Source organism: Schistosoma mansoni (assembly GCF_000237925.1).
Source record: "Schistosoma mansoni, WGS project CABG00000000 data, chromosome 1 unplaced supercontig 0071, strain Puerto Rico, whole genome shotgun sequence".
Classification (NCBI taxonomy): Eukaryota; Metazoa; Platyhelminthes; class Trematoda; order Strigeidida; family Schistosomatidae; genus Schistosoma; species Schistosoma mansoni.
In genome coordinates this window covers 1,149,509-1,162,967 of record NW_017385989.1, presented here as the reverse complement: position 1 = coordinate 1,162,967, position 13,459 = coordinate 1,149,509, and the positions used below count along the sequence as shown (strand labels likewise).

General features: G+C 36.4%; 1 protein-coding gene and 1 non-coding gene across 2 annotated transcripts in view; both read left to right on the top strand.

Annotated features, from left to right (window-relative positions):
- Positions 1–8,841: 8,841 nt before the first annotated feature.
- The window catches only part of Smp_139150 (hypothetical protein), a gene marked incomplete at its 5' end in the record, with an annotated part of 25,794 nt that continues 21,176 nt past the window's right edge, over positions 8,842–13,459 (top strand). The window contains 2 exons of the mRNA XM_018791833.1: positions 8,842–8,862; positions 10,170–10,461. Coding sequence (XP_018645055.1) covers positions 8,842–8,862; positions 10,170–10,461 — 313 coding nt within the window. The remainder of the gene's footprint in view (positions 8,863–10,169; positions 10,462–13,459) is intronic.
- Positions 9,835–9,901, top strand: Smp_tRNA_00541_Leu_TAG.1.1. The gene has a single exon. It is a non-coding gene (tRNA).

Here is a 13,459-nt window from a genome sequence, read left to right as displayed (position 1 = left end):
GAATCGCCGCGACTGTTTGAGTTGTCGACATTGTTTGCACTAGACGGTCATTTCATCCTATTGTGGTACTCCTCAACTATGAAATTCCTAAAATCGCCACAAAAACCCCTTTTGATAATAATCATATGCTCACTAGAGACTGGCATCAAGATGTATTTCCTACAGTTGTAATGAGAGGCAGTGGCCAGTGGAGTTCAACCAAGTCCATTGTAAGATAATAACTCACTGAACACAATGGTGGATATGTCGTTCAATTTCGTGGATCGGTTGAAGTTAGATATTAACACTGACGGATGCCAGACGGTTTACTGGTCTAGAGGTTAAGCGCGAGACCGATGAATCCCGGGTTCGAATCTCGCGAGGCGGGATCGCGGATGTGCACTACTGAGGAATCCCACAGTAGGATGAAAGGGCCATCTAGTGCTTCAAGGTTTTCCATGATTGTTTAGCTTCAATTGACTCATAATTTCAAGTATAAAGTTCGCAAATTAACTATTTACTGTATGGTTGTCAGATTTTACTGTGATATTCTTTAATTTTGTGTCTAAATACATTCAATTGTCCGCACTTATGTTCTTGTTCACTACAACTCTATGAAAAAAGTTTTCAAGAGCTTATTTATTTACACATACTTTAGTATATAATCAACAATATAATAAGATGAAATATAATCCCCTTCAATACTGTTTAGGTAAATAAAACTAATTCTCTTTATTTTATATTATTAGAAGATCAAAGATCTTGAGTTCGAATCCCACCAACTGAACAGTTTTTCATACTAACACAAATATGATTATTCATTCCTTTTCAAGTTTTTCTATTGGTAGTTTAATCTAAATATTTTTTTTAAATATTGATATTGATTATGATTGGTTCATTTATAAACACGCCAATAAAATATTGATCAGATTTATGATTGGCTATTTATATTATTGAAATATTATAACCTTGAATATTATTTATTTGGGGGGAAAATTTGAAATGAATGAATAAAAAAAAACAGATCAATCATTCAATGAGTTGCCAACCACAACCAGAACCACAACAACAGCAACAACAACCACAACAACAACAAAAATTAAATTATTTTCATTTTCATAAACCAATACATGGAAAAATAGCTAAAACAAGTGCATTATGTTATACATGGATATCATTAGTAAGTTAAATAAAGTTTATTGTATTGTTATTATGATATATGAATAAGTTTTATATTGGATATAGAAAGTTCTTATTGTGTAAATTAGAATAACATTTGTAAATATATTCATCATTGATAAACCAAGGAGGAGGATGGGATGTAGATGTAAAGGTGAGGATTGGCAAAGTAAAGGGCTGCATTCCTACAACTGAAGAACATATGCAACTCAAAACAACTCTCAACCAATATCAAAGTCACCATCTTCAATACGAAGGTCAAGACAGTTCTACTGTATGGAGCTGAAACGTGGAGAACTACTACATCCATCGTCAAGAAGGTACAAGTATTTATAAACAGTTGTATACGCAAAATACTCAACATTCACTGACCGGATACTGTCAGCAACAATGTTTTATGGGAGAGGACAGAGAAGCTTCCAGATGAAGAGGAAATTGGAAAAGACGTTGGAAGTGGATCGGACATACTTTAAGGAAATTATCAAACTGCATCACGAGGCGATCGCTAACTAGAAATCCGGAAGGAAAGAGGAGAAGAGGAAGGTCAAAGAACACATTACTTTGGGAAATAGAAGCAGATATGAAAAGGATGAATGTTAACTGGAAAAAACTTGAAAGGATGGGCTGGGACAGGGTTGGATGGAGAATGGTGGTGTGCGGCCAATGCTCCTCGACGAGGGGTAACATGCGTAAGTAAGTAAAAGTACTTGTAAATACATTAGATTGTGAGATGATGGAAAGGTTTGTAGCTCAAGTGGATGATTTTGATGGAGTTTTGTTTTTTGAACTGGATAATTTGATTGTGAAGTTTTCATTGTTCTTCTGAACGATATCATTAGTACAAACTTCTGGTAGAAGTGAAGTGTTCAAACTCTTACACATGTGATTCACAGCCTATGTTGTTGATCGGTTCTTGTTGATCATGAATCTATCATTGATTGTATCTTACATTGATTTGATTTTGGTTCTTATGTATGTGCATAATTTTCCTGATTGATTGATAAATTGGATTGATTTGAATGTACTTATTTTCAATTAGATCTTCAACAAGTTTTACTCTAATATATATAGGAATATGTAAATAGATATATGGAAATATTTCATTAGAATCATTGATCCATATATTGCATAAAGCTTGGTGAAGATCTACTTGGAAACGATATTGTTCACTTATATATGTTGTTTTAATTGCCTTGGCTACTAAATTAATAACAGTGAATCACACTTCTTGATAATGTATAAATTAGATGAAATAACTTTATAACATCGATGATTATTTACTTACTTACGCCTGTTACCCCTCGTGGAGGAGCACAGGCCGAACATCAATGATTGAAGAGCATTAATGATACAATTTATTATGTCATTCAAAGGCCTAATAACATTTTGAATAGAATGATTTTAGGATACCTAACGACTCAGTTAAATAACTTTCCATTATTAACTACTACTACTACTACTACCAGCGTTTTTTTAGTGAGTTAGTTTTCTACGGGATAGGGTCGCTAACCTCATGCCCAACCCTCCTCCTTTATCCGGACTTGAGAGACCGGCGGTAGCTTCCGGGGGAGCTACAGGTGGAGTTTAATGTTATTTGAACTTTTAGTAAAAATTATTATAGTAAATCAGATGATATACAATAATATATCTGAAGGGGTTTTGTGGAGATTTAGTATTTTCATAGTTGAAAGCGTGAGTCAATTGAGGCAGTGACCAGTGGATTTCACACCACGTCTGTTGTGAGATATCAACTCACTGAAGACAATCGGTGAACTTCGTGGATTGGTTGAAGTTAGACATAAACACCATCGGATGCCGGCTCAATGGTCTATCGATTAAGTGCTCTGGCTCAAGACTGGTAGGTCCTGGGTTCGAATCTCGCTCGCGAGGCGAGATCGTGGATGCGCACAACTGAGGAGTCTCATAATAGGACGAAACGACCGTCCAGTGCTTCCAGGTTTTTCATGGTGGTCTCATGACTCATGATTTCAACTATGAAAATACTGAACTCTCCATAAAACCCCTTCTGATCTATTAATTAATCGTTTATCTTCATGTATATTGAGAAGAAATAATCAAACCGGCATTTAAAATTTCGACAGTTTATTATTCATCGTCATATTCAGTGGTGATCTAAGATTGCATTTGAATTAATGAAAACTTTCATTTAAAATGATCTTCTTTCTACACATTCAAATTGAATCGTTCAAAGATCCTCATCATATTAACAGATTAATATTTGAACGAAAAATATTCTTTTTGATAGATTCTCTTCAGGTTCTACAATCCATATAACTAAATTAATTATCCGAAAAATTGGCCAGGTTAAGGGCAAAGCACATCGTTTAAAGCTAAAGTATGTGAATTCAGGATGGTCAAACAAAATAGAATAAAATTGTTAATGTTGATATGACACGTATCCAATGTTAATTTGAATCTATATATTATATGTTAAGTGATCCATGATCAGAATAAATATGGGATTATTATTGATGTTAAACCCATAACACTAATAATAATAAACTCCGTCTGTAGTCCTTCAGGGGCTACTACAGGTCCTAAGCCCACACAAAGAAGGAGGGTTTGGCATGCGGTTAGAGACCCCATTTCTTAGAAAACTAACTCGCGATAAAATGCTAACCAGAAAAAATCATTCAAACCATTTAAACTCTGCCCTGGGAGTAGAAAGCATAATTATGACGTCTCATGATGAAAGCCGAGTTCCTTCGGAAGTCATGAGGCCGATGCCCCTTCTGACAGCCAGAGCAACAATTTTTATAGGTACATGGAATGCTCGTACAATTTGAGAAACCGGGAGAGCCATCCAAGTTGCTATAGAAATGAAAAGATACAACCTGGAGGTGCTTGAGATCAGTGAAACACATTGGACGCAGGTTGGACAACAACAGCTATCTTCAGGAGAGATTTTGTTATACTCCGTCCATGAAGAAGAAAATGCCCCACATACACAAGGAGTTGCGTTGATGCTGTCCAAACAAACACAAAATGTACTTATAGGATGGGAATTTCATGGACCGAGGATCATCAAAGCCTCCTTCAAAACAAAGAGAGAGGGCATTACAATGAATGTCATCCAATGCTATGCGCCTTCTATCAACTACGATGAAGACGTTAAAGATCAATTCTACGATAGACTGCAGTCAATCTTCGTGAAGTTCTCAACAAAGGACCTGATCATTCTGATGGGAGATTTCAATGCCAAGGTTGGAATGGACAACACTGAATACGAAGACGTCATGGGACAACATGGACTGGGAGGAAGGAACGAAAACGGTGAGAGATTTGCAAACCTATGTGCCTTCAATAAACTGTTCATAGGCGGTACCATATTCCACATAAAGGCATACACAAAGCAACATGGACTTCATCGGATCATACTACACAGAACTAAATCGACCATATCTGCATATACACAAAGTTCAGGAGAACGATGAAAGATGTGAGATCCAGGGGAGGAGCTGATATAGTCTCACATAATCATTTGCTGGTCGCCAAGATGAAACTGAAACTCAAAAAGCATTGGGCAACGGGGCGGATAATATCACAAAAGTTTAATACGGCTTTTCTTCGAGATACTGACAGACTCAAGAAATTCAACATAGCCCTCAACAATAAGTTTCAGGCCTTTCACGATCTACTCAATGGAGAGGGAACTACTATGGTTAAAAATGGGAAAGGGATCAAGAAGGCAATCATTTCAACATATCAGGAGGTTCTGGGCAACAAAAATCACCACCACAAGGAATGGATCACTGTTGATACACTGGATAACAAAGGAGGAACAAGAAGGCAGCAATCAATATCGGCCGAACAAGAGCAGAAAAAGTCAAAGCACAAGTCGAATATACAGAAGTAAACAAGCAAGTGAAGAGGATCCCAGAACCGACAAACGTAAATATGTGGAAGATTTAGCAATCATGGTGGAAGAGGCTACAAGAGAAGGAAACATAAGACCATAGTATTATGCAACAAAAGAACTCGCTGGAAATTATCGTGAACCAGAATGACCAGTGAGAAGCAAGAAAGGCAAAATAATCACCAACATAGGAGAACAACAAAATAGGTGGGTAGAACACTTCAAAGAACTCTTGAATCGACCAGCTCCACTGAACCCACCCAACATCGAAGCAGCACCCACAGACCTCCCAATCGATGTTGGCCCACCAACAATTGAAGAGATCAGTATGGCCACCAGACAAATCAAGAGCGGCAAAGCAGAAGGACCAGACAACATTCCAGCAGAGACACTGAAAGCAGATGGAGCAGTACCTGCAAAGATACTCCACATTCTTTTCAGTAAGTTTTGGTATGAAGAATAAGTGCCATCAACAGACTGAAAAGGACACCTGATCAAAATACCAAAGAAAGGCAGAGGAAGAAATGAGGAAGAAGCACTGGAAGTACATAGGACACACATTGAGGAAATCACCGAACTGTGTCAAAAGACAAGCTGTCACATGGAATCCTGAAGGCCAAAGGAGTACAGGAAGACCAAAGAATATATTAGGCCGAGAAATGGAGACAGACATGAGAAGAGTGAACAAAAGTTGGATAGAACTAGAAAGGAAGGCTCATGACAGAGTGAGTGGGTTGGAGAATGCTAGTCGGTGGCCTATACTCCATTGGAAGTAATAGGCGTAAGGAATTAAGTAACTAATAATGACCATGATAATAATAATACAAAGATTTATGAATAAAGATAACAGAGGCAATTACATTTAACTACAAAAGGTCGTAAGTATAATAATCAAATTAGGTCATTCAATAACTAAGATTACTACTGATTCATTGACCTTGAAGTTGGCCAACGGAGGAGAACCGATTAAAGATTGAATGTTTTGAAATGTAATTTAAGAGATTAGCGAAAATTGTAGGTCAACAAATGATCATCAAATAACAACAACAACACCGCCCCCCCGCCAACACCACCACCACCAACAACAACAAAAAGATTGATCCATTTATTTCGATTCGATAATCTAGCAAATACCATGTGATCAAAGAAGATAATATCATTTTATTGATTATAGTATACTCTGGTTACATCTAGTTTATACAAAGAGCCAAATATATATATTACGTAATTTTTCGTGCCTTAGTGATTAATAATTTCAGCAACAACAACAAAAACAAAAACTTATCTTCGGGTAAGTTAAATGTCAAAGAATATTAAACTCCACCCGTAGCCCCTCCGGAGACTACTGCCAGTGCCAAGCCAACACAAAGGAGGAGGGTTGGGCATGAGGTTAGCGACCCCATCCTGTAGAAAAACTAACTCACTAAAAGAAAAACGTTAACCAGACAACAAAAAAGTACATTTACAAACATACGAATAGTAGATTTCATTCATTAGATCTTTTTCATATGTCTATTATGTTTGTCTAGTAAGTTAAGTATCTGATGATCAGATTGATTTCTTATCATCCAGATGAAGTGAATAGAGAGAGATTATAAATCTATAAATGAATCAATAAAATGAAAGAAAGCAAAATTATAATTTTTGTCACGAAATACATTTTTGACATGATAACTGATGGTTAGTTCGTGACGATATATCAGCACTTGAAGTTATGACACTTTATATCTTAATCCGGATTCTTCAAACTCATTCATCTACTTTTTATGATCGAAAGTAGATGAATTGGCGAGATTATAATTTATAGATGACCTTTGAATGAATCTTAAATGACCTTGAGAAATGTTAGCCAATCAGTAAACAGTCAGTATAGAGTAAAAATAGATTATACAAAACCAAATAATTAAAGTGGATACACTTCTTTTATATGGTAGAGGAACTCATCCATATGGCTTCATAATAGTTGGTCTCTGGAGCCATGATAAGGTCATAAAAACCCTCTCAGCCTCGACCACACAGCTTCATTATTGTTTGTGTGTACTCCCGTTGTGTAAGTTTATTATTTTTATTATAGATATGTCCCTACAATACTCATACTACTGCACAACCGAAACTTCAGTAACATCTGCGATTATTGCAGCCAATGTTAATGCTGCTTTTATTATACAGTTCGCGGCAATTATTATAATATGTCTTAATCTCAATCTGGACCGAGCGAAAGAGGTTTCTATTCTTGCAAACGTCTTCCTCCAACATACGTTACATCGAAGGACAACATCACGGTAGTCTGCACAAGGTTTACATGTCATTTAATATTCGTAATTACAAATACAGGAACTTCTCAGTAGTCCCATTTATTGTAGCCGCTTAATTATCAAGCTTTATCTAAAATCCTCTGTGAACCGATCGTACATGAGCATCAGGTACTGAAATTGGCGCCGTGACCTTGAAAGATCTCAAACGCTTCAGATTGGCTCGTCCATAATTTATAGTCTCGCCGATGAATTTTTTCAAGGTCACTTTCACATCCTTGAAAGTTAGATTGTAAACTATAATTTGACATATATTGTTTGTGTCTTTTTATTTGTTGGTTGGAGGCTGTAGACAGAAGACCTTAGACATAGATTTCTTGACAGTTTGCACTTGTACCTGGTATCTTGAGGGGACGGATATTCTTTGTGAGATTAGATCTGAAGCCATTCAATTTTACAGCCTAGGATTTTGCCATTAAGTTATTCAAGCAGCATATGATTTTCTGTTGTACAGAGTTATCGATAATAATTTGTCACTCAACCTCACAGAAATTCAATCGGTAGAATTCAATCAACACTTAAGACTAAACAAATATGATGTTAGTCACTACTCAATAACTGTTGGCTGGTCATATCTGTTGTTTCCCAACCTACAAAAGAAAACTAATATCTGACACTTAGTGATCTTCAATGGTTTACAAAATGATATAGAATTAATGATTTAATCACTAAGCTTCATCTAATTCTTTTTAAGCAAACCAAGAGTGCGGTATTCTTTTTTTCAAGGCTTTTGGTTTAAGAGAAGTATTTTTAATGGTGTTACATCATCTAAAGTCAAAGTGGTATACATATTCCATGATGGATATCTAAATGTTATATTGCCGTCTATAAGGTGTACTTTGTCAGTGTATATTAGTTATTGAAGAATTATTTTATCATAAACAAAGTCTAATTCAGAAGGGGTTTTCGTGGACATTATAGTAATTTTAATAGTTGAGATCATGAGTTGATTGAAGCTAGACCATCATGGAAAACCTTGGAAGCACTGGATGACCATTTCGTCCTATTGTGGGATTCCTCAATGGTGCGCACCCACGATCTTGCTTCGCGAGATCAGTGGAGTTCAGCCAGGTCTGTTGTGAGATAGTAACTCATTGAAGACATTGGTGGATTTGTTGCTCAATTTTGTGGGTCAGTGGAAGTTAGACATTAACACCGTTGGATGCCGGTCGGCTCAGTGGTCTGGAAGTTAAGCGTTTGTGCGCGAGAGACCGATGAATCCCGGGTTCGAATCTCGCGAGGCGGGATCGTGAATGCGCACTACTGAGGAGACCCACAATAGGACAAAACGGCCATCCAGTACTTCCAGGTTCTCCATAATTGGTCTAGTTTCGATTGACTCACGATCTCAACTAATAAAATTTAATTCGTCCATCAAACTATTGTACTCTTTTTCATTGAAATACTTTATTCCTCTTACGAATCATTGTAATATTTCCTCTCCTTTCTAGAAAACATTGTAACTAAGGGCATCTTCAATAATTTTATAATATAATGACTATAGTAAACAAGGAGGTATATAATTGCACATTTTTCAATATAAAATCAAAATGACATCAATGTTCTATCCTCTTATTGTCATATGTATTCGTTTTTATACCAAAAATATATCAATAAATTATTATGTCAGTTTCTTAGGTACTTAAGTTATACTTACTTACTTATGCCTGTTAATCCCAATGGAGCATAGACTGCCGACCAGCATTCTCCAACACATATAATCTGACATGCGCCTTCCTTTATAGTTCTATCCAACTTTCGTTCATTCTTCTCATGCCTGTCTCTATTTCTCGGCGTGATTTGTACTTTGATCTCCCTCTTCTCCTTTGATCTTCAGGATTCCATGTGAGGGCTTGCCTTGTGACACAGTTCGGTGATTCCCTCAATGTGTGTCCTATGTACTTCCAGTGCTTCTTCCTCATTTCTTCCTCCACTGGATGAAATCTGGTTTGTTCTCTCCCACAGTAGCTTGTTGCTGATAGTGTCTGGCCAACGGATCCGAAGTATCTTGCGTAGACAACAGTTGATAAACATCTGTATCTTGTGGATGATGGCTTTCGTAGTTCTGCAGGTTTCCGCCTCATACAGTAGAACTGTCTTGACATATGTATTGAAAATTCTGATCTTGTTGATGGTCGACAATTGTTTTGAGTTCCCGATGTTCTTTAGTTGTAGTGAATATGCTGCTGTTGCTTTGCCAATCCACGCCTTCACAACTCAAGTGATACTTTCTATGAAAAAATAGTTTGCTTTTTAAATTTTCATCCATATTTACAATCGTACTTTTCTATAATATAAACTAATCAATATTTTGGATCTTCCCATCGATGTGTTAGGACTGCAACTGGTCAGTCTCTAATTGGCACATGTACATACTGTGCGTATTACCAGTTGTAGTCTTAACACATCGATTGGAAAGATTCAAACAAACAATACTAAATGAATTTAAACTTCACCCCATTGCACAAGTAATTGGCTATCAGGACTCAGTGGCCGAGTGGATAACGCGATGGCGTTAGAAGCAAAAGGTACTGGGTTCGAGTCCCAGAGTGAACATCAACTCTGAGATGCAGGTACATCCAGCTGACGAGTCCCAAATAGAACGAAACGCGCGTCAAACTGGATTCCACTGCTAGCCACTATCCATCTTTGCTTATCATGCTTGTGAATTAAGGCTATATCGAGGCAATACACACAGGATGCACATATGGCCAATAAGAGACTGACCAGTTACAGTCCTAATATATCAATGGGAAGATTCAAACAAACAATACTAAATTAATTTAATCAATATTTTTTTTGTTTTTTATTTATTTTTTTAGGGATTATATAGTGAAGTATTAGGTCCAACATTACCTACTTTAATGTATAATACCAAATCCAATTATGAACAAATTGGTATAGCCTTATCAACTAGAGCAATTGGTTTATTATTTGGTTCATTAATTGGTGGAATATTATCAGATCGATATAAATCCTTACGTAGTATATTTATCATATTATCATTAATAGTTGGTGCTATTACTACATTAATAGTACCATGGTGTTTAAATGTTATTATATTAACAGTTATATTATTTATAGCTGGATTCTCACATGGTTTCCTAACAACAAGTAAGTGAAATATTATGTTTAGTATAAAAATTGAGTTATCACAAAGTATATTACTTACTTACTTACTTACTTACTTACGCTTGTTACTCCCAATCGAGCATAGGCCGACGACCAGCATTCTCCAACACACTCTGTCCTTGGCCTTCCTTTCTAGTTCTATCTAATTTTTGTTCATTCTTTTCATGTCTGTCTTCATTTCTCGGCGTAATATGTTCTTTGATCTTCCTGTACTCCTTTGGCCTTCAGGATTCCATGTGTGGACTTTTCTTGTGATGCAGTTGGGTGATTTCTTCAGTGTTTATCCTATCCACTCCCAGTATTTCTTCCTGATTTCTTCCTCTACTGGATGGAAGCTGGTTTGTTTTCTCTCACACACAAATTGTATAATCTTCATGAAAAAATTCAATTTTTTCATATTTTTATATATTTTCTTGATAGTAGTAGTTTAACTTTGATAGCAAATTTTAATTTAGTAAAGAATCCATCCAACTCTATTGTGGTGTGTCAATAATTAATTAATTAATCGATAAGAGTAGAGGATATTCGTAGGCTACTAGTATTCGATCATAGGTGTCTTCGAAGCATAGCTCGTGTATCCTGGGACCACTGAGTAAGTAATGCTGTTGTTAGGAAACAGGTACTAGGTAAAGATGGCAAATCGATTGATGATGTGGTGAAACTTCATCAGTTGAGATGGCTGGGACACGTGATACGTATGCCAAACTACCGTCTGCCCCGACATGCAATGTTTTATGGTGTAGAAGTAGATTGAAAGAAAGTTAGGGGCGGCCAGACCAAAACGTATCACAAATCCATGAAGTCACTGACAAGTGGATTGAGCCATGTTGATAGGTGTGGTCTACCTGGTTGGGATCCGAGAGATGATAACGACCGATGGTTAGAGACTTTGAATGACATGGCTCAAAATCATTTGCAATGGCAAAGGTGCATCCACTCTTTGTGTTCTACCAAATTCTAATCTTCTGAATTCTTCATGTCTCTATCTTTTTTCTCTTTCCAAATTTATTTCACCGTATTATGCTCCTTCAATAACATCTTCAAACCCTTATCTTTCACATAATACTTTTACTCTTACTACTTCTACCACTATGGGATTTGGATCGACAACTTCATCTCTGTGCTAATGTGGTATGGCAACTCGAACTGATGTACGTACGTACGTACGAAGTTCTACGTTGTGACTGACTGACTAACTGTCAATAACTAACTCAGTAACATATAAATATTATTCATCAAATAATGAATTCAGTTGAGATACTTTTGAAAACTAGACAGGAATGGAAAAACTCTTCGTCTTAGTGTTAAACAACTCAGTCTTACACTTTCATGAATTTAGTAAGTATCGATTCGCATGGAACGAGGGTTAAATCATGAGATCATTTAGTTGAAATGGAGTGGTACAAGTTCTCAGCTTTGTTCAGTTCATAACTAATCCCTATTGCTGAATGCCGTTTAATTCGCTAATGAACTCATACTAAAGAAGCTATTCAGTGTTTCTTTTTTTTCAATGACATTTTAATTGACATCATTATTTACTGAATACTATTTATAATTCACCTCTAAAAACCAAACATGAAATTCAACAAAACGACAGTTTGGACCTGACCAATCCTATAGAGCCTAAGCGTTCTCCATGAGATCAACCCTTCTGGGTTTGATTCCCGCATGTGGGATCGTGAGTGTGCGCTTCTGAAGAATCCCAAGCAAGTACAAAACAGCCATCCACCACCTCCAGATTCTCATTGGTTGTTTAACTAAGATTAGTTCGTGACTTAGAAACTATGAAGAAGTGATCTGTTTGTAAAATTTTTTGTTATCAGTTTGTACATTTGACTAAATTCTGTAAGGAAATCTAGACAGTCAATAATCATGATAAAGTAATATCGAATATTATAACGTTGAATAATTTAATGCAAATGAGAATAATACACGGTATGATAATATCGAAAGAATTTGAGTAACTAAGAGATTGTGAACAGATTTAATTGAAGTGAGATTACTAAAGTAACTGTTTGTTTTCTCATGTCATTCATTAAATATCTGGAAAGATTGGTTCAACGAAGATAGTTGTTAATTACTTACGCCTATTACCCCTCGTGGAGGTGCATAGGCCGCCCACCATCACTTTCTATCCAACTCTGTCGTAGGCAATCCTTTCCAGTTCTTTCCAGTTAATGTTCATCCTTCTCATATCAGCTTCTATTTCCCGATGTAATGTGTTCTTTGGCCTTCCTCTTTTCCACTTCCCCTCACCATTCCAAGTTAGGGATTGCCTCGTGATTTCCTTAATGTATGACCGATAGACTCCCAACGTCTTTTCCTAATTTCCTCTTCAGCTGGAAGCTGGTTTGTTCTTTGTTGTTGTTGTTGCTGATAGTATCTGGCCAATGAATGTTCAGTATTTTGCGTAGACAACTGTTTATAAATACTTGTATCTCTGCCTGTAGCTCTTCTAGAGTTACTGCCGGTCTTAAGCCCGGGTAAAGGAGGAGGGTTCGGGCCTAGGGTTAGCGACCTCATCCCATAGAAAAACTAACTCTCTAAAAAAACGCTAACCAGGAAAAAATAATTCAAACCATTTAAACTCTTCCCTGTGAGTTGAAGGAAGAATTGTGATGCCTCATGATGAAAGCCGAAATTTTTTGGAAGTAACAAGGCCGATGCACCTTATAACAACCAATGATAGTTGTATTTTCAGTGAATTTATTCCCAAAGCTGTACAATGGTAGACATATACTGGTTTTTCACATTAATAAAGAATAATATGTTTGGTAATAGTAATAATATTACTGAAGATAGTAATAAAAGTGGTAATAAAGTGGTTAAGTATCATGATAAACTAGAATATTGAAACTGAAATGAAAGATAATCATAGAGGGGGCGTCAAATGACAATAAGTTGATCAGAGGTGAAAGATTAATAAAGAATAAGAGAATAGATCGGAAGCGGTTTTGTGGAGGATTTAGTATTTTCATGA